The sequence below is a fragment of the Apostichopus japonicus genome, chromosome 10, assembly GCF_037975245.1.
Source record: "Apostichopus japonicus isolate 1M-3 chromosome 10, ASM3797524v1, whole genome shotgun sequence".
Taxonomy (NCBI): domain Eukaryota; kingdom Metazoa; phylum Echinodermata; class Holothuroidea; order Aspidochirotida; family Stichopodidae; genus Apostichopus; species Apostichopus japonicus.
In genome coordinates, this window is record NC_092570.1 from 15,927,526 (window position 1) to 15,949,817 (window position 22,292).

At 40.0% G+C, this 22,292-nt stretch overlaps 1 protein-coding gene across 2 annotated transcripts; it reads left to right on the top strand.

The window, feature by feature from the left end:
* The first annotated feature begins 4,319 nt into the window (after nucleotides 1-4,319).
* Nucleotides 4,320-21,602, top strand: LOC139974647 (uncharacterized). 2 transcript variants are annotated; one of them, XM_071981874.1, is made up of 9 exons: nucleotides 4,320-4,742; nucleotides 8,127-8,245; nucleotides 14,825-15,067; nucleotides 15,833-15,972; nucleotides 16,676-16,760; nucleotides 18,697-18,862; nucleotides 19,651-19,841; nucleotides 20,602-20,750; nucleotides 21,444-21,602. In XM_071981874.1, exons 1-9 carry the CDS (start codon nucleotides 4,679-4,681, stop codon nucleotides 21,445-21,447), a joined length of 1,161 nt encoding a protein of 386 aa, XP_071837975.1. In that variant the 5' UTR covers nucleotides 4,320-4,678; the 3' UTR covers nucleotides 21,448-21,602. The 2 variants fall into 2 exon arrangements, 1 of the variants encoding a protein (XP_071837975.1); XR_011795518.1 differs by lacking the exons at nucleotides 15,833-15,972; nucleotides 16,676-16,760; nucleotides 18,697-18,862; ... (1 more) ...; nucleotides 20,602-20,750; nucleotides 21,444-21,602 and adding an exon at nucleotides 8,762-13,158 and having other exon boundaries at nucleotides 4,722-4,742; nucleotides 14,825-14,965.
* Nucleotides 21,603-22,292: the final 690 nt, after the last annotated feature.

Below are 22,292 nucleotides of genomic sequence, written 5' to 3' on the forward strand. Positions count from 1 at the left end.
TTCATTTTATAACATAATATAGCTACTTTAACTTGTCATTTTAAAATTTTCATCAGTTTCGTGACAATTTAAATAAAAAAAAGTTGTCAGTATTTTGCATCCTCAACTGCGAATTTTTTCATCGCCAGACATCGCAAAAAATGACAACAATTTTCGGGGGCTTTCGCCCCCAGGTTCCCACGGGGGGTTCTACCCCATGACCCCACCATAGCCCTAAGACGGGCCCCTGGACACCACGCCTTTATGCTCGCGCGTTACGCGTGCTAGGCAGGCGAACACCGGCGGGAAATCGGCAGTGTGTTCGCGGGAAATTGAACAAGGTTTTCCAACACTGCTGAACTGTGCAGTTACTGTATGCATCATGTTCAAGGTTTTCACGAAGCGTTTTGAGGAAATGAATGGTTAGTACAGTGTATATATGCTGCACTAATGCTGTGTGTAGGCCAAGGTTCACGAAGGTCATTGGTTATATTCGCGCGCCGTAGACGTGTTTTTAGATGTTACGGAGAGTCAGGTTTCCATGGATATTAATCGAAAATGAGTTTAACTGACGCTAAAGAAATGGATCGTCTTGGGCAGATTAACAAATCATTGCAAGTATAAATAAGTACAAGTAGCTCTGCTGTTAAAAAGAAAAGTTCAATATCGGCTTGCTGTTATCGGCAATTAGGCAAAATTTTACCGATACCGATATGCTGCCGATATTGCAAATATCGGCCGATACCGATATTGAAAACGATTATCGTAGCAACACTAGTATAAATAATAATAATAAACAAACATTTTCTAGTTAATACATTGATCGCCAACATTTGGTCCGTTTTGTGGTAATTTCAAAACTGCTATTCAATATTGGGGAACTGCTATGCAACAAAAAAATTGTATAGCAATTGTCGAAATTTGTTGCTATGCAATTTTTTGGACATAAGTCGAACCCTGATCCCTTTATACATTTATTTATAGAGGTATAAAAGATTAATACTTTATAAAGCAAACACGAAAGATTCAAAATGTTGCATTATTTCCAAAGGTTAAAGATAAGAATTAAGCCATTTGTCTTTGATATAACTTGCGCTTATACGTAAGAATGGTCATTGATATAAAGAGACATAAACGAGATAAACGTATTTACGGGTTCGGTGTAAATGAAGGTTTTGTTTTTAATAAATCAATATTTATAGATTTCTCTTCTTATATTTCTCTTACAATTATAATCACTTAAGCATCGAATCGATTGAAACAACTGTTTTTGAGAATTAAAAGATACTATTGGTAATCCTTTATATTGTTGATCTTCTAAAAAAAGGTGGAACAATTCATTAAGCTTATTTTATATTCCGTTTTAGATTTATTAATAATGCTTAATATGAAATACCTTTCATCAAAATAGCAAGTTCACAGATTGTATAGATTTTGTTGATCGGCATAGCAAAACCAAGACAACTAGATACTAGTTGGGTTGTATAAACATTTACGATCATGCAGTATTTTTTTTTTAAGTAGTATGGTAAGTTATAAATGTGAGGGCAATACCATTATCATAGCGATAAAATCCACCACCATATTCCCATTCTATACTTCTGAAAATCAAAATCAAATCAAATCGATATTTTACGACAGAAGGCTCAGCAAACATTTTATATTCAAATGAATTTAATGCAGTCTTATCATCACTATAACACACTTTCATCATACATTTCAGAAGAAACACTCTGTAGACATGTACAAATTGTATTCATTTCAGAATCATTAATCACATTGCCCATGAACATCCACGCATTAATAAAACGAGACGTATTAAAAACAAAACATGGAACCGGATTATTCTAACTCTTCTTTAACATTTGGTCCCTTGTAGATTGAAAGTTATTACCTGATTTTGTCCGCTGTACATAAGTCTATATAGCAAACTACGTTTGTGTGGTCGTTGTTTACAATTACTCATGGAAAGCCTTAACCGGAGATAAGTAAAATCTTACGTATATTATCACTTACTTTGCAATGAGGCTTATAATACACGCAGAGGAAATTGAAAGCGACTGCATTTCCTACCCTAAGATGTATACTGAAAATGAATGACATTGGTGCACATATTATGTAAAAATTTCTATGTAGGATTTGACAATGTTGATTGTAGACCTCAAAGATATTATTTTGATATCTTTTTCAAAGTGTTTCTCGTTTGATATGAAATATACAAGCTGATGAATTTGAAGGAAAGTGTTTCGACTAGACTAAAGGAGTTCGTGGAAAAATATTGATTACACATTTTTTTTTTTACATAGACGTCGGTCTGGGGGTTTATTATTCAGAAAAAAAACAACGAGGTTTAAGTTAAACTTGTTTCAACTGTATTTATATGTTTCATTTCTTAATTTGACGTAACTGTTTGTCAACATAATATTTAAAATTTTGTAATGCTAGAATGTCGAATAGTCGTCACCAATAATACAAACTTGAGAATATGCTTTTACTGCCACTTTCATTTAACAACTCTTTGCTCAATATCTATGAGTACTTTTAAGAGTCGGAATCAAAAAGAAACCATTTTCAAATCAGCTTTAGCGATTGCCATGTCGGGCAATAATCTGACAATCGGAGGCAAATCTAATAATACTGACTTGCCTTGTCCTTTTGCTTTTCACACTCTGTTGCCATCCTTACACACCAAGAGCAGCTAGTTATTGTGTCAATAAATATATATTCCCTATTACAGTCGTTAAACGTTAGTCTAGTTATATGTATGCAAATACTGACTCGTATTACCATTTGTTCATTTGGTCTGTGACACAAAAGGCAACACACTATACTCATTCAGCAGTTGCTTTGGAATTTCCGATAAATGTAGACTCAGCAATAACCGGTCAAAGAATATACTTTGAAATACTATAGTAGCCAACATGATGGTAACAAATGTGTTGTTAAAATCTTAAGAACTGTACAGTTCTGTCTTAACTGCTTGCAAAACCATAAGAGGAACCGTTCCTCGCTGACATAGCGCATACTTCATTAATATCAGTTACAACTATCCTAACGTTGAGCTTAACTTCTCTTTCCAGCACAACCCGTAAAATAAGGGAAATAAAGGGAAAGATCAGTTTCGCATCGTTAATTGTTTCCAAATCATTACCTACTACTTGATGATGCCTCTACGAGGTTATCATGATACGCAAACTTGAAGGTACCTTGAATCGCCTGTTATCCTGATAAGGATTTCGTTTTTTTTATCAATAGATTTAAATGGCTTCATAGATATCTTTGAAGTGTTAAATTGTTTGATGGCCTCATCTATGACGTATACTATTACACGTAAATCTATACCCATATGCAATGAGTTTGGACATCGTGACTGGATATTTTTTATTTAAAAGTACCTACCAACTGACATAGTACTATTGGCCGCTGTTGGTAACTAAACTATAACCATGCAATGAACAGACAAAGGGAAGAAATTCAAGTGTATTAAACTCAAATAACATCGCGCAAGAATTACATGCTGAATATACAAGTACTGCTCATCAAGTGGGCCTATACTCACACACATATCATCACAACTCGAAATGCTATCGATAATTGTAGAAGTCTTGTCAAATGTTGCTAGTTGTTTTTATCTACCACAGCATACGCTGTTGTAGATACTGGTCTTTTGCCAGGGACGTTGCTTTTCCGTTTGGTCTTGTCTATTTTTGCATAGAGCATACTGAAATTATCCTCCTCGTCAGCTTTATTATCAACAATGGCTTCTCGGTTCTCTAAAGGAATCGGTCTGCCTTGAAAATCACTGCCAACAGCCCGAGCCATATAACTAATTTTACCATGAGTGCCAATCGAGCTCATTTGAGATAGCTTATCTACCTCTGCGTAATTGTCGTCGAGTAGAGATTTGACATCACTCCGCTTCATAGGCGGGGAATCGTACGTGTGGCTATCAGCATTAGCAATACCTTCAGGACTTGTTTGTTGGTAAGCTTCATTTAAATGAGTCCCATTAATGTAGTCTGTTTTGTGATCATCATTCGCCCTTTTATCATCCCTCACTTTACGGTTCGCCTTTTTTCTTCCTCCGCAAAAAATGAAAACAATAAGAAAAACAACCACGACTGCTAAGAGACCAGCTGCACTGACACCAATTACTATTACAATAACAAAAGAATTATCGTTATTCTGCGAACTAGAACCACCTATTATAGGTGTATCTTTAGTTACCTTTACAGTCGTCTTCTCTAAGCTGATTCCATCGTTTAATGTACCAATTGTAGTTAAAGATGAACAATCATCTGGGGAAGTCACTGTTTCCATTGAGTTAATAATGGTATCAGTACACTCTAATAAAGGCCGGTTCAATTTTTTGAACCTTTTCCCGGTTCAGAATATTTCGAACCGATTCGGTTCATATTGACCCCGGTTCTGTTCATCCCTCAAGGATCATTTTCAAACCAGTTCAAACGTTTACGGTTCAATAACTCGTTTAGAGGTATGATTGGCTTGTTTATATCACGTGTATGCAGATGTTGGCCTGCAGCATATGTATGTGTCGCGTCGGTAGAATTTAACTGCATTTACGCGGCAACTGTATATCAGCCCTAACTTTAGACGACTGTATCACCCGCCGTTATCCTGTTTTTTCGTGTTCGTTCGGTGTTGTTGTAGCTTGTGTTTCTCCGAAATTTTGAAGTTCATGGATTTCGTTGAAGAAAAACTTCGTGAGTGGGGCCTAGAGAGATTCCTGCCAGCCTTTCAAGGTAATTTTTTATAAACATTAGAGCGGCGCTAGGCCGAACGCCTAGCCTAACGTTGTTGCCGTACTTACTTGTTGCTGCAACAAGTGTAGGCTACACACAGTAAAGCACTTGAGTTGTAGGCCTAGCCTAACGTTACGTTAGGGCCTCCATTAACCCTTTCCAGGCCAGCCCTAACATGTACAGTGTGCATTGGCTAGCCAGAGCACTTTTCAAATATTTTAATACTGTCAAACAGTTTCAGGAAATTATTTATAGAAAAAAATTGGTTGCTTGGATTCATTCGAGGTCTAGGCCTAGGCCTACATCATTTTTGAAGATAAAGACCTTGTCTTTCCATTTCTGGAGGTGAAAATGAGCTAGGCCTAGTAAATGATGTCACACCAATCCAAGATGGCCGCCGAAATTAAAAATGGTGGACAAAATTATACTGATGTTGCACTTAGCACCAGGGCTTTAGGTAGGATTGTGCTGGTACTGGCAGTGGTAGGGTGTGGTTTATGGAAAGCAGGGTGTTGCACTTGTTGAACGCTTTGCGCAATAGCGTGGGGTCAAGGGGCCCGCTTAGGGCCCCTTGTGGGGTCCAGGGGCGAAGCACCCTGGAAATGAAGCGATTTGGTGCACTTTACAGGCCTGAGATGGCGTTAAAATGTGCTCTGAAAGTGCAATTTTTTGGGGAGCAATATTAGTTTTAGCAAGAAATAAGACATACTGTACATAAAATGAATAAAAGGTTTTAAAAGAAATTACCTTGTCTTAAATGTTGACCTCTGTCAAAAATGTATGTATAGTAAATTATAGTACACTAGTACAGGTAAAGGCTTTGTCATGGCTTAAGATGTTAAAAAACAACTTTAAATAATAATGAATCGTAACATATTTTTATGTAAACTGCAATTTTTTTATTTTGCTCTTTGCATTTTACTTGTCTCATAACTTATTAATTTATTAAAAGAAAATAAAACGTCGAGAAGAAACTCCACTATTTCCAATGCACCAATTCACATTCTTTAAAATATCATTGAGCCATGTCCGGTTGAAATTATAAAACCAGCAACAAAATCAATTTTTATCGCGCCCGTTGTCAGTTTGCACACCATAAACTGCGCGAAAGTAGTTTAAACCTACCACAGAAAATCTTTAATTATTTCACATAATTACAACACAGGTACATAAAGGTATTCAAACTGTACTACAAAAATTAAATTCAGTCAGCAAAACAGCCTGAATGAGTGAAGGTTAACCGTTTTTCGAAGTTAGGCTCCCAGTTTAGGCTAAGCATTTAGTACCCTATTGCTATCTTTGGGGCGGTAAAGTGCGCAAACTTACGTCGGTTGACAAGCAACAATAAAATTTCGTCCACCAACCTCTAATAAACTATCTATCGTTAAATCGACAGGTGGCTTGCTTGGCCTAGCCTGGGCCCTAGACCTACAAAAGGACGTAAAGTTATGCATTGCGCCATGAAAATAGCATCACCTAACCGGTACTTTCAGCCTACATACTTCGGTTAGAATGAGTTGTTCTAACCGCTCAGTGACCCCATCTTTTAGACATAAATTATACCATACCTTAGTAAAAAAGTGAAGCATAGTCCGTTTCATTTTGCAAGCCTGCGTTCTGGACTTCTCGTTACGAAAAAAATGTCTCCGACTGACACTGTTCGACTCGATAAAAATTCGGCCTATAGCTTGGCTTAGTAAATAATAGTACCATACCTTGCGAATTTTATGTGTTCCGTCCTGGAATCTCCCAGCGGATCTCTTAACATTCCAATCCGCGAGGCCAGATGATTTATATACACAACTTTTAATTGGTTGCTGAAGTTGGTTTATCTCCGTACAAAAAAACCCATCCTAACCGGGGAAAAAAACGAGCCACTCCAACTGGTGATGGGTGATATATACAGATTTGGACTGTGATCTATCATATGCAACAGTGTCTGTTTCTTGATCGAGGGAAACTACACACTATATCAACGGGGGTTAACTTCGTGTTGGTCGTCGAGCAAAAAATTTACATCGCCACTCGCGATTTTGTTTTTCATGGTACAGTTAGGCCTTGCCGTATGTTGTTGTATCCGGGACTCTTTGTATTTTTATTACGCACGTGGTAACATTTTTGAGAAATGTCACATCGCTCGACGCTCGGTGTATGAAGAATGTACATAGTTTTTCTGTGAATTCCATAATTTTGTGCAAGTAGTAACGGCAGCTGTGTTTTTTCGTTATTATATATTTATATATTTATTTTTGAACAACTCAATTTAGCACGGCTTGGTACAATATAGTAAGGCCGTGTTAGGGATTATAGGCCGTGTTTTTTGTTAGTTAGGCCGTGCCAAACACGGCCGCGCGTCCGGCTGCCTAAAGCCTTGCTTAGCACATTTATAGGCCTAACTGTAAGTGTTTGATTACCACGGGCCCCGGGGCCCTGTTGCCTGTTGGTCAACATTGGATCTCCTAGGCCCAGCCCTAATTTGCTCAGATCGTTCGTCATCACTGCTTTCAGACTCACCTGGTCCTCCCTGTGTCGCGTTTTCCTCTCCACCCTCCACATCGAAGCTATCATCCCCAACTTTCCGTTTTTTCGCGGAACTGGTATGCACAAAACCTACACTAAAAACTACATCAGAATCTGATGAATTGTCGCCGGAATCATCTGATAAGGGTGTCCAAATCAAAGTTATTTTCGTCAAAGTTCTCTGATTCATCACCGCTAGGCTCGCTACTTCCACTTGAATCTCGCTCACTACTACTATTTTCCATCATTCAATACCGTAAGATTGCCGAAACACATGGCCAAAGAACGTAACATGCGACCAAAGATTTCACTTCCGAGTTGAAGCAGGTTCTGGTTGAAGTCAGCAAGCATTTACAGCCTGACTGGTGCACTAGAGAGACTAGGTGTCAATGTATCCACTAATGCTGAAATTGTCTACTATCGCGCTATGGTGATTCTGTGCAAATCGGATAAACTATCACAGAGCTATGGGAGGTAGAAGAGGAGCAAGTGGAAACACGTATTATTACGTATTTGGCTAGCAGCGGTAATATGAGTAGCCCATATTATTACGTAGTTGGCCTGGAAAGGGTTAACAAATGTGCGTAGGCGTACACAATCCTTTGGTTTTAATACGCATGAATGTACACATCAGGCCCATCCAGAGAATTGACTTCATTTTCAATCATGAATTTTCATTCTTTCTTATCTCTGACAATTTTTCAAATTACTGAAGTAGGCCTAGGGGCCTAAGTAAAAAAAAAGTTTTAGGCCTAGGCCTAGGGCCTAGGCTATAAGTATAACAAAAATTATATGGTCCCAATTTTGTTTGTTATGACCATTCTGCTAAAATATTTGTTAATTCTTCTCTTCCTTGCTCAACAGAGAATGAGATAGATAGAGAAGGATTCTATCTCCTTGAAGATGAGATTGAATGCTTGAAGGAACTAATTCCTGCTGTTGGACCTCGATTAAAGTTAAAAAAGGAACTGAAGTTACTGAAGGTTAGTCTTTAGCCCCCTCACCATGATCATTTGTTATGGAGTGCTGATCATGGTTCACTGCACAGTAAATTATGCCTAACATCAGATTATGTTATGCTGCAAGCTTGACAATACATGGAATTTTTCTTCAAACCATAGAATTTCCTTGTGACCGATTTGAAACATTAAAAATATTACATATTTGGCCTAGTTACGTTAGGGGCTGTGTGAAACCTACACCCCCCCCCCAAAAAAAAACACTGTGAAATACCGGTATTGTACCCGATACCGGTATTGTATTGTCGGTAATACCGGTGCTCAAAATTCACAGTACCATCCAACCCTAATGTGATATTCCACCCGAACCTTCAATATTTTTAAGGCTACAGGTATACTTTAACAGACTGCAAACGTATGACAGAAAAAATGATGTTGTCATCACCCACAATTTGAAACTTGCAAACAGGCCAAGAATACAGCTGACATGAGTCACAAAACATGAACTTAACAGTGTTCTGTTTTGTTTTCTTGTTATAGATCATGTCAGCTACCCTGGAAACATTGTTCCTGTAGAATGCTTTTATCCCATTTATACTGTACTGTATGTGAACTTGATTTGTGACTTGTACTGACTTGTATCTTGTTCAATATGGGTTTCGTTTGCTCACAATGTGGAATTGTCATAAATGGGTCGCCAAAAGCATTGTTGTGGCATCTGCGAATTGCCCATCACCTAATTAATGGGCATGTTTTCACCAAAAGCATCGCTTGTGGTCAAAATGGATGTGAAAGATCGTTTTCAGGACGGACTGCTGCCTTTCGCAAACATTTGGGCACTCACAACTATGACAACGATGATGTTCCTGTACACGTGCCGGTGCCAGCACCACCTGATGCTGATTTTGCAGATGTTCCCGCAGACAATTTGGATGCTGACCACGATGAGGTTGAACCAGATGAGCCAGAAGGCGAGCTATGGGATGAATTGACTACAGAGGAAGTTGAAAACCGTGCAGCAATGCTTGTTGCAGGTTTACTAGCATCTAGTAGTACAGTACACTCCACTGTTACACAGGTTGTGGAACAAGCATCAGACTTGATTAATGACATGTCCTCTTTCATGATGCAGAGAGTGAAACAATTTGCCACCACTGTAGGCATTCCCCATGATGACCAGCACTTGCAAGCCTTGTTGACAGATATTGATGGAGTTTCACATCCCTTCAGGAATGTTGGGAGCCAGTACAAGCAACGTAAATTTTTCCAAAACTGCAAAGCTTTTGTTGCTGCAGAAGAACTGCCCATGGGCGTGGCATATTATCCAGTGAACAATCCTTCAACTGGTAATGTACAGCAACATATGAAAACAGTCACCTTTCAGTACATCCCAATAAAGCCGCTCATGAAGATGATCCTGGAAGAGACCGATGTCCTCAAAATATCATCTACCCACATGATGAGTGAAGATGGTCTCTTAAGGGACTTCCAGGATGGATCGTTCTGCCGTGAGAGTCCCCTGTTGTCATCTTCTGCCACCATCAAACTGATTCTGTATGTGGATGACTTTGAGGTGTCCAACCCTCTTAGTCCAAAGGCTGGTATCCATAAACTGGGGGCAGTGTACTTCACAATTGCTAATCTGCCACCAAAGTATAGATCAACATTGTCCAACATGTTGTTGCTCATGCTTTTCAACTCCGGTGATGCCAGTTTGTATGGATATGGTGCTGTGTTTGCTCAATTCATCCAAGATATCAATGAACTCATTGCTGATGGATTGCACATTGTGACAAACTTCTTTAATGGTAACGTGAAGATAGCAATAGGACAAATTGTTGGTGACAATTTGGGAATCCATTCACTATTTGGATTTGCAGGTGGTTTCACAGCTAACTATCTCTGTAGGGTGTGCAAGCTGCATCGGGATGCTATCAGGACATCTGTAAAAGAGCAACAGGGTCTTCTCAGGACCTTGGAGAACTATCAAGCTGATGTCGCCCAAGATGACTTACAGCAGACAGGAGTCAAGTCGCCATGTGCTCTAAATGACATCTCACATTTCCATGTTATAAACAGTCGTTCGCCAGACATCATGCATGATATCCTTGAAGGAGTTTGTCCACTAGAGTTGAAGTTAGTTTTACAACAACTGATCCACAAAGAACTCTTAACCTTGAATGAACTGAATGCAAGGGTCACTAGCTTTAATTATGGCATTCCTGATAAGCGCAACAAGCCAGTACCATTCACTGCGAATGCTCTTCGCTCTCCAGATGGGGCCCCAGGACAGAACGCAGCCCAGATGTGGTGCCTAATCCGTCATGTTGCAGTAATGCTTGGAGATCTTGTACCCGAAGGAGATGAGCATTGGGAATTGCTTTTGGCACTACTGGATTGCCTTGACATAATCTTCTCACCAATTATTAGCAATGGGGATACTAAGTATCTTTCTGAACTCATCAGTGACCACCACCAACTTTTCCTGGAATTATTTCCCGAAAGACACCTGAAACCCAAGCATCACTTCATGACGCATTACCCCTCTGCAATCCGCCTGAATGGGCCACTAATTCACTTATGGGTGATGAGGTTTGAGGCATTCCACAATTTCTCACGGCGACTATCACACATAGTGTGCAACTTCCAAAACATAGCAAAAACTCTTGCCTATCGGAATCAGATGTTGCTATGTTTCAATATCCTGTCCAAGAAAGCTTTTGGAAGTGAACCACTAGAGGTCGGACCTGGAGAAACTGTTATCATCGCCTCTCTTGACAATGGTGCTGTGATTGCCCGAAATATGCACATGGCACTGTACGATGAAATTTTTGTCTGTAAGTGGTGCCGGTTCCATGGCGTGGAGTATCGTAAATATCTGATGGTAGTCGTGGGGAAAGAAGATGGTCTTCCAGTTTTTGCAAAGATAATACAGATATTTGCTTATGAGTCTATTGCAACTTTCATGTGTGAACTATGGCACACTGTGCAGTTCTCTAGGCACTACCATGCTTATGTTGTAGAGCCACTGGGTGCCAAGGACATCGTATTCGTTGGTGTCAAAGACCTACTCGACTTTCACCCTCTGCATGCAGTGAAGGGGAGGAATTGCTCGAAGTTCCTAATTTCTCCACGTCACATTATCGGATAGATGGACTTTGTTATACAGTAGATGTCAAAGTTAGGGATCGGACAAATGCGCGATTGCGTTTTTTGCGGCGCAATTTGCGTTTTTTGAGGTTTATTGCGTTTTTTGAGGTTTATTGCGTTTTTTTAAGATTTATTGCGTTTTTTTTTTAAATTCACCAAAAAATGTATTTTTTTATGCCCAGATTAAGTCATTGAGAATTCATTCTGAGTAATGCATTATTTAATTTTGTTCTGAGCGTTGTTTTACAAATCACCCCACAAATATTTTCTGTGAAACTAGGTCCCGTAAATAATCCAACATCGTAAAATGGCACGGCCTAACGTTAGAATTAGATCGAGCTACATACAGTCCCACACTCCTACTGTAACTAGCGACCACAGCGAGCGAGCAACAAATTATGCACACGGTAATTAGAAACAACAGTTTTTTTTATTCATTTCATAAGAAAACTTCTCTTATCCAATGCAAGCACTAAATGATATATCCTGGAAGAGAACTCATCGGGCATTCTAACCGTATTATCCCAGTGGCTGTACTCCCGACAAAATCGGATGATTATAAATCCAAAAAGTTTCGTGAATAAAATATTACAGCAATGGTGGGAATACAGTGAATAAGTCAAGTGTACATCAGCTGGATACATGTATGCATAGTCATAATGTCATTGTCTCTTCACACAGTAAACTTTATTGTACGTTCATTGGCTAACACTGTATGTTTCTCATACCTACACAGCAAAGAAATATGGAATTGCGCAATTCGCCGGGAGGGTGTCTCGCTATTGCTTAATCAGTAAACACCCAAGGATGTTGCCACCTAGAGTCGTAGACCAAAGTTTCTGAAATTGCATGGTTGTTGTTGTTGTTGTTTCAGGCGATAAATTTCAGAGTTTTTATAAATTTAGCATTTTAATAGATGTATTATTTCTAACTATTATTTTGGTTAATTATTAATATTTTGAGGGATTTTCTTCTCACTGAAAATTACACAAAAAGTTGTAAATTTGAAGTGGCACCGCTGCCCATATTTTTCAATTTCCATGTGCTTTCACTGGTCATTTGTAACTCTGTATCGTAACAACATGGCTCCTGACCCACGATCTCGCTGCCTCATTAAATTTCCGATTAAGTAAAAAACTACACAGCAACAATAAGAGTGATATAAAATAAAAACAACAAAACTTACAACTTAAAAACAGCTTTTAAGACTTAAGTTCGTGTTTTAGAAGAAATATGATTATTTTTTCCAGTTTTTCTTCTTTAAAGTTTGGAGACCATTCAGCTTAAAATAATAATAGCAATAAAAATTATTGTAGAGACGAACATGCCTGTCGCAATTCAGACTTTCGGCAGCGCACTGACCTACCGGCGGAATACGCAAAAAAATGTAAACTGATAGCTAGTTTACGTCATAATTATTCCCATTTTCTTCGTTCTTTTCGTGACTTTTTAACTGGGATTGAAATGCTAAAAAAACAGCGCTGTTACACGTGCATAGACAGGTCATAAGTAACGTTACGTAAGTGCGTTTTTTTAATGCGTTTTTTTGCCATTTCGATTGCGTTTTTTGCGTTTTTTGTTAATTTAAGGTGCGTTTTTTGGTCTTGAAAATCGCGCATTTGTCCGATCCCTAGTCAAAGTGCATTCCCAATTTCATGTACAGTGCAGTTATAATGTGGGTACAAGCTGCCACCAGCAACACTTTCCAGAGTAAAAATCGTGGCTACTTGTGTCAACCAGGGCTTTACCAACTCGAATGACTGCAGTGTTTCATCATTCCTCATATAGTAAGTTGTCATTATTTAGTACAGAAGGAATGTTGATGAGAACCATATTCAATGTGTAGACCGTCTGACCAGGGGTCAACAGACTTTTGGTGGCCATAGGCCTTGTTATCTTGGATATTTTACAAATGAAATCATGGGAGGTCGCATATTAAAGGGGGGGGGGGTACTCGCATAATATGAGTATACAATTTGGAAGTAAGCAGTTTGGCCCCAAGATACACATGGGTCTCTCACTCTCTCACTTGCTTGAATTTTGAAGTCAAAATTCAAAACAACGGCCATAATAATATAATAAGAATATGCAACCTAGCAGTCCGCTAGAGTCTAGTTATGTGTCTGTATTTTATGAAACAGATCCACATTTGAGGGAACATCATTATACTGTACATGGGTACCCTTTTCCTTAGAAATGACCCCCAGAAATGGATATGGGTTTTTAGTCTGACATGGCACACCCCCGACCAGGCGACCAATTGCAAACCGGATCAAATAAGCCCACTGGCCTGATTCCTCATGATCACAGGCCGGACCTGGCTCACTGGCTTCATGTTACTGACCCATGGTGTTGATAACAACAATCAAGTTGCACAGGAGTTTCAATAAGAATATATATGGACTAGTAATTCATGTTGTTTTCTTTTACATGCGGCAAATGGTCTAATTTGTGTACAACAATCAAGTGTATAGTACATGTACATGAGTTATAGTGACATGCCCAGGTAATCTTGACTGCCAATTGGTCCTGACTGATAGTGGAATTGCTAGAAAGTGCCTGCAAAGTACACTATGTATGAAAACTAACAGTTAAAAAGCAAAAGAGTGCACATTAATATTCTTGAGAATCAGACATTAATGGCTTGAAGGACTGTTGATACAAAGGCAAAGGAAGCCAGAGCAATTAAACACAGCCATGGCTATATCATCTTATTCTGTAACATAATAAATAGTAGGCATCGGACAAATGCACGATTTCAGGAGCCAAAAAAAAGCACCACAATTTTTCAAAAACGCAAAATCGCGGCCGAATTTTATGCAAAAAACGCACTGTAAAACGCACTTGAAAATACACATAGATTGGCTCCCTTTTTATGTTAAAAATTCCCATTAAAATCACTCCAAATATCGTAAGATATTACCCAATAAAGTAGCGAACTAGCACTGTTGGGTGTATTCCAATTGAGCAATTGCAATAAACCCTCCCGTAGGCCCCATGTCATCTTACCTGCACTGGCCGGCTGGACTGCACTGCGCTTGTTTGTACTATCGTAATCACAACATTATGACACATGCCGTAAATTTGTATGGAAGCGAAGCTGGGCCGTGTATACGCGAAGACAGAACACTGTGGAGGTTTTCGTGTGAGAAATAAAAAATAAAGCTGACTGCTCTACCTGGCGATCACAATGTTTTGGACGCACAGAAATGATTTTGTACCTGGTTTATAAAGGCATAAATAGATCAAGTTTCGTAATTTAAAAAATCCTAAACATCATACATTTAATTTCGACAGAAAATGCTTCATTTTTTATTCAGACATTGAAATTTTGCGTAGCTGACGGAGATTATAAAAAACCGCAGTGAAACACCAGAAAAGCGCGATCATGCAGTTGTTCGATGCCTACCTAAGAGTATAATAGCTCTAAAATTATCCATGTTGATTTGACAGGCTAGTGATGATGCCAGACAAGCAAGTGGTTCCAAACTACTATCAAGCAGCTCATGTGACTCTGACAGCGGAGGCTTTACCGATGATGGATCATTGGTATCTGATAACCTGTCAGAAGCAGAACCAGACCCATCGATACATACACCGGTGAGACCAGGTTCATCATCAACCCCGACGGCAAGCGCAGGCAGAGGCCATATAAAATCTAATGGACAACCCTCAAAGCGAATGAGAATGGATTTCGTAAGTGTTATATTTTCATCATGTTTCACTTGGGTGACATCAGGGTTTAATATGGCAGTGGAATATTTACGGCTAGTCAAAATGTTTACAATTTGAGATTTACATCATTGTTTTTACCGTTTCACACTACTGAAATCCGGCACAAGATCCCCCATCGTGTGCGTCTTTTGGGTATCAGTTCGTAAATTCCTAACCCAGTCAGATTCAGTTATCTGCTGCTTACTCTTCCTGGTACCAGACAATGCACGGTGTCAAGCATGCTCCATGACTTTTTTATGTTTATCTGCAAATTTTATTCAGTCTCAAACATATGTGATGCACAACTTGTAGTCTAGCAAGTTGAATTGTTCTGTAGATAATACTGTATAGTTTAGGAATGTCCAAAGTTCTCCAACCCTTTGCCCTGGCAGGGCTATGTGATTCCTGAACCAAACTGATTAAAATCATAATTTCCATTGATTTATTTCATTTCAAGTCAGGAATTATCCAGCTTAATGCAAAATTACCAAACTTGACCCGGGCTTATATGTACAGTAGGCCTATATGTGCAGAGGACAATTTGAGAACTTATTTTGTTTACTATTTTGGTCACACAGTAGAAAGGATTAATTTCAAGGGGATGCCCTGGTTCATACAGATTCCGTCAGATTCATCCTTAATTTTGGGCAAAAGCCCCTGGGGCCCCATTTATGAAACCTTGTGTACATGTCAATATCATTGCCTGTTCCTTCTCAGTGCATTGCTTTTTCTGAAATGCTTTCACAGAACATAACAGAAATCCTGAAAGCGGTGCATGGAGGTGACGAGCTGGTGGAGGAAATGTCTTCAGGCCTACTCTCTCCTAAGACAAGAAAACGTGTTGTCAACACACTGGTTTCATGTTTGATTGAGAAGCATGGAAAGCAGTGAGTATATACACTTGTCCAATCACAAAAGACAAAACCAATTTTTAATAGTTAATCCTTATCACTCCTGTTTCTCAAACCCTGATGGTGGTGATTGATCACAATAAGCACATTCTGCAAGTTTGCAGTGTCAACTTGTGTGCATGGTACAACATGAAGATGAGAAGGCTGCTTGGACCTCAACCAATACAAGAGTTAGCTCGTGAGCCCCCCCCCCCCCCAGTTTTCAGAAAACCCTTGGTCTATTACACTGGATTCTTCATTGACATACAAGTCGTTAAATTGGTTCAGACGGGGCTTTTCACTTTGGTTAACAGCCATTAACCTAGTTGGACTGATCATTCAAATGCACAGTGGTCACTCATCTTCCAGACTGCCAACCTTTATTGTGAGGAGTGCTTTGGTTTCTGGCAAATTTAAATGATTCATCTATAAAGGTTAAGATTATGGTTATTTCTTAGTGCTGGGTGAAGCATTCTTGCAGTCATTCTTGCAATCATTCTTACCTTGTAGGCAGTGGCGTGTCATCCTCTAAGCGGATAGCTGCATTGTTAATTCTTTGTATCTGCAAAAGCCTGTGTAGGGTTTCCTACACCTCGGATATGGCGAGGCATTTGTTTCTCTTATATGGCAGTTGCTTTTACGTAATGTACAATTCTCACTGGTTGCTAATGTCACTATAAACTTGTATTTTCATTCATAGCCCTCCAAAGGATGTCAAGATGTTGATGACAAAAGCGATCATGGCAGAATTTCCATCACTTGATAACGAAGATGGTGATGGACATGTGAGTAGTCATTGTGATTTTAGGCTACAGTATAGGCTTGGGGATTGATTCACATACACACGAATCACACACAAGGAAAGGAGATGAAATGGAAAGCATATGTTAGCAAACACAGCATACGTGTGTACTATAAAAAAAAAATTGCATGGATGGTCATGTGAGGTACTCAGTGGCAAATGCCTGTAGCCCATGCAGGGAACGGAAGAGATAACACAAGTAGTAAAATATGTCAGTGACCATATTCAGTCCAAGTCATCTGATGCCTGCAATGGATACTTTAAAAAAGACTGTCCTAATGACAAGCTACTTTTTGGTGTGACACAGTAAAGCCTTAGTATTGAAGTGATATACAGAACCAATGTTGTATATGAATATTATTATATAACTAGAAATGCATTTGCTACGCAAACACTACAGTATATCCCCGGGACCAGGGAGTTCCAATCAGCCACCAATGACCTTAACAAAGGTACAAACCTCTCAAAAGAAAGTTTGTTTGGACCCATTGGAGAATGGAGATGACATCCACCAAGTTTCCTTCCAATCCTACCAACTTGAAAAAATTTGCCAAAATCCAAAATGGTCGCTGCTATGAACTTCGATGACCTCCAAACTACATGAACTTCATTCGGGACCCAATGTAGATCACATCCACCAAGTTTCATTCAAATCGGACAAACTTCAAACTTCGCATAAATTATGCAAATTAGCGGTTCCCTGGGGGCCGACACTGCCCAATTTCGAACTTGTCCGAGCTTTCATTATGGTGAACATGTATACCAGGATTGAAGTCAATGGGGGTATGCGCTGAAGCGTGAGAGTGCTAACGCCTAAAGTTTCCGACGGCGACGGCGGTGAGGCCAAAAACATAATATTCCCGGACTTTGTCCCAGGGATATAATCACATTTTGAGAAAAGAATTTCCTGACATTCAATTCAATCTACAGCGTCGGCCTATGATCGTTCGGCCGAGTATTGGAAATGTTAGCGCTCTCACGCTCAAGCACATTGACCGATTAACTTGCAACTTTGCAGATGTGTTTGTTCTACTAAAATCTCGGATGAGTTCGATTGTGGGTGTCGTGGCGCACCGGGCACTGCTAATATGCATAATTTGCGCCAAATTTTTAAGTTTGTCCGATTTGAGTGAATTTGGTATATGGGGGGGGGGGGACTTTGCGTGCTGAAAAAGATGGCAATATTTCAAGGTCAAATTGGGCTGTTAATTTGCATAATTCACGCCAATTTTCCAAGTTGGTCCGATCTGAACGAAGCTTGGTGTACGGGAAAAGCTTTATGTACAAAAAATGGGGTGGTCATTGCTAGGTCATCGGAGGTCAAATTGGTGGCCATTTTGATTTCTTTGCGAAACAGGTGTGTCGCTGATTTGCACGTTTCGGAACATGGCGATCGTTTTGGGGCCCACTTGCAGTTTCGCACCATATCACCACCACCCGGCGGCCATTTTAGTGCGGTATGGTGTATCGGGATCGAACAGCTCGAAAAGTACACGGAAGTGTGGGGTTGACTAGTTGACTATGACCAGGGTAATATCTGTGAAGCGCTTTGAGACTGGCTTCGTCGGTATAAAGCGCTAGCGAGATATTATTATTATTATTTTTTTGGATTTTTTTACGAAACTAGTTTGTTGCTTATTTGCGCGTTTTGGGACATGGCAGTCGCACCCAGTTTCGCACCCATGTGACCCCACCCGGATTGCTCAGATGTGGGCATATACACGTTGGCGGTTTACCCGCCAGCTGATGTCTAGTTATTTATGATGAATATTATTAAGCATTCCGTTCTTACAATATGGTGGCCTAAATGTAGTAGTATTTTCAAAGTTTTGTTAATTGCAATACCATTTTCCAACGATCTTCAGATTGCAAAAATATGTTCATCATATGCAGTAATCATTTTATGTTAACTTATACAGCTAGCTTGGTACACCCCTGGAATCTGTGGCCATGATGCATCTGGACTCCTTGAGAACAGATTAAGGAATCTCCGGAAGAGGAACCTGTGCGAGAAGGCTGTGACTTCACTCAAGGAAATTCCAAAGCCGAACCTAGTCAGTACAGTTGATCTAGCACTCTCTGAAGGTGAGTCTGAATTGATTTTCAGCCAAGTCACAAGAGAATCCCTTCAGTCAGGAATGTGCCCGAAAAAGTGCAATGCAGTATTGGAACATGCACCATATAAAACAACCTGGATAGGTTTTTATAGTAATTTTACAGTAAAAAGTTACCAAGTGCGTGGGAAAATGGATATACCCACACAAGTACCTCGGGAGAAAAACACGAGTGCACTGCTGGGTAGTGGGTACTGACACCCATTGCCGACTGGCAGGGGAGAGCGGATGGCCGTGTAGTACGGATCTGAACTCTGGATCTTAGGATAGCTGGTTCGGGTCCTCCTTGGGGCTTTTCGGTGTGTCTCATCGTCGCTCAGTTGAGTTAGTTCAGTACCCTGTAAAATTTTATCTCTGCTTCAGCAAATTGCGACACCCCCCACCCCCCCCCTCCTGGCCGCTGTCAGTTGGTGCAAGCTAGAGAATATCATCTCCTCATTTTATCAAGCGGTTAGCTCAAATGGTAGAGCACCCGCTTTCGCCTGAAATTCAAACCCAGAACAAGTCTTGCTGAAGACTTTAAAAATGGAACATACTGCCAGCGTTCATGGTGCTCAGCATTAAGTACAGAGTATGAAAGACGAACCAGTGATGGAAAAAGATGGCGCAGATAAAACCATGACGAGTTAAAAGTGAGCTCAACTTAAGAACCAAACCTTTCATTTTAATTCATGAACCCTTCAATTCCGGACCACAATTTGGAGCTTCTTTGAAGGCCGCTAGTCTGTTTAATGGGAATTATTCTTTATCTTTCCTAAGATATGCCTGAGGATGCTGACATGACTGCTATGATTAACTGGCTAAAGCACCACAATGCACCTGCACAACAGGTCACTGAAATGATGAAGCAGACTTGCCGGTACCGTGCTAACAAGATACGGACTGAAAAAGAAAGGCCGCTGCGTGAGCTATTGAAGGAATATCCACGGCTCATCGATACGGATGGAATGGTAAGTGTGACAAATTTCAGTAAATCATAGGAGCATTGGCCAGAAAGACCCCTAACTGCACCAAACTTTTGCCTATAAACACTGGTCTACTCTTGGTGATCAACCACAAGGGTATCTACCTACCTGCATCAACTATGAGCTATGAAACTATCTTGGCGGTCTACTCCCATGTTTTTTCACTGCAACATCCCCATACTTTTCAAAATGTTACAAGTAGTTTCTCGAGTTAGACATTAACTAGTCGGAGAAAATAAATTTATTACACTGGGTGGTTTTTACTTCTTTGTGACTTTGTTCAGCCTGGTTGCCCTATTTTATGACCATTTTGTTGTCACGAATAAACAATTCTGTGCCCCTTCACTTGCCCGACAAAGAATACGCATACTATGAGGAGGCCTCTTAGTAGCTTCTGCACAGCGTTTGGCTAGTTCGTAGAGTCAATCAAACTTCATTGAGCGGCTAATATAGTGGTTAAATCTTGGCTTCCAAAATTCTGAGGGTGGACTGCTGACATGCCAGACATTATAAAGTGCACTTGGTTGTCTGCCAGTTGGCATGCCATAAACTGCATAAAATGCCAAACCGCATCGGGGGTGTTCAAAGAATCAGACAGCTACGCCAGTTAAAAGGTCTACGTGAACTATGAATGATCTGTGACAATTCATGTCACCCTGGGGCACGAAGGGTTAAATATTGGCGCAAAATGTATGTGATCTGTTTAGAATTACAACATGTTTTCCCGTTGTGCTATCTGTTACAGGTAGAGCAGGATTTCAGGATTCTGTTCCCGGAGCTGTGCGATTCCCTCTATATGAAGTGGCCGGGGATTCTGTACAAAAGTCATACAGTATGCCGACCGGCAACTGAAGTGGAGACCCCTGTTGAACTTACGTGGGATGACAGATGGGGGTGAGTAAAGCATTATCTCAACTATAACGTTTTCCCTGGCAGGAGACCTCTTAGCATGTGATATATTTCTACCACACTTGTATGGTGAGCTCTTCTATCAGGTTGTGTTCATCAAACAACCTGAGAGCGTTAAGGGGCATGTGTTCTAACTAACTTGTTGGTGGTGGTTACATTCCTTCCCACCCAACCCCCTATAATTGTGTAATGTTATTAAGATTATTCCTAGAGCTGTACAATGCACCCATTCCTTTGTTCCATGGAACCACTAAATTGTAATCACTTGCTAATGGAGAGCGGTTTGTATATTTGGTGTATAACTTTCGAACCAATTCTCAGCACTTTTTGTCGATCAGATGCTCTCCAATAGCCTAATTTCTCAAATTGCTAGCCTTCTTGTTTCTTTGTAGTCTTCATATTTATTAGCAGCCTTTGTGGTGAACGACTGACAACAGATTATTTCTAGCTGAATGAATATTACTATGCAGGGACAAACTTACAGACCTGAAATGTTGGTATGTCGCACAATATCGGCAACTCCATGTTGCAACAATTGACAGTGTCCAGTTGGTTTGGTTGGAGTTTATTTCCTGTTGGTAGGCCTTGAACTCGCACTGCAAACATTATTTTTTTTCTGAAGTTTTATTTTCATAACATATGCAATGGCAATTGTATAATTGTTTCCTTGTATTACAGATGACGAGGAATCTAACGTTGCACTTCAACTTTTGGGCCTCCTCTTCCCTACTGGAAGTCAGCGGACAGCTGGAAGAAAAGGGCCCGACAAGAGAGCAACAGTAGAAGAAGCTCTTCAGTCTTTCATTCAAATTGAGGAGGTGAGACATGAATCGCTCTTCTGTATTTGGAAAGTAGTTTTATTTTCATCTTGTGCTTTATGTACTATAGCAATGTATGATGCGTGCCTTGACATGATGATGGTACGATAGGTACTGCTGTTTGTGACAGAGAAGCTGGTCATTGTGAGTGAGTGCCAGTGTAAGGCTTGGGACCTATAAGGTTTTTTGATGATGGAATGTACTCTGCAGTACAATTTTGACATGGAGATTGCATAGAAACAGACAGACCACACCTTGAATGAATCGGTAATGCTTAATGTCCAAATGTCATTCAAAGTGTGAATGGAGACATTGTTTGAAATGGGTTTTATTCATTCATTTTTTTCATTCAAGGCTAAGATTGCCACAAAGTGCCCTTCAGGATAATTGATATGTGCAACAGCCTATGCCAGTAATGTGGGGAAGAAATCCACAATTAGTATGTCATCAGCATCTGTCATTAATATAACTCGTATTTTAGTGGCAATTGCTTTTCCCCACCCCACCCCTAAAGCAATGTTGTGGGTGAAGGAAACATCTGCAACCTACCTGACGGGTAACCCGGTACCCTCGTTCCATTATTCTACCCGATGCAATCACTACTTATTAGGGATATCGCTCTTTCTAAAGACTGGAAGGTGTCGATCAATATGCAGTGGCGGGAGTGTGGCTTAGCGGTACAGTGCCTGCTTTGCATGCGAGAGGTCCC

What these genes read in the sequence shown, in the direction of transcription:
- LOC139974647 (XM_071981874.1), top strand. Translation starts at nt 4,679, where the DNA reads ATGGATTTCGTTGAAGAAAAACTTCGTGAGTGGGGCCTAGAGAGATTC. An exon ending in ATTGAGAAGCATGGAAAGCA is followed by an intron (nt 15,973 to 16,675) that starts GTGAGTATATAC and finishes TTTCATTCATAG; the next exon opens with CCCTCCAAAGGATGTCAAGA. An exon ending in TCATCGATACGGATGGAATG is followed by an intron (nt 19,842 to 20,601) that starts GTAAGTGTGACA and finishes TATCTGTTACAG; the next exon opens with GTAGAGCAGGATTTCAGGAT.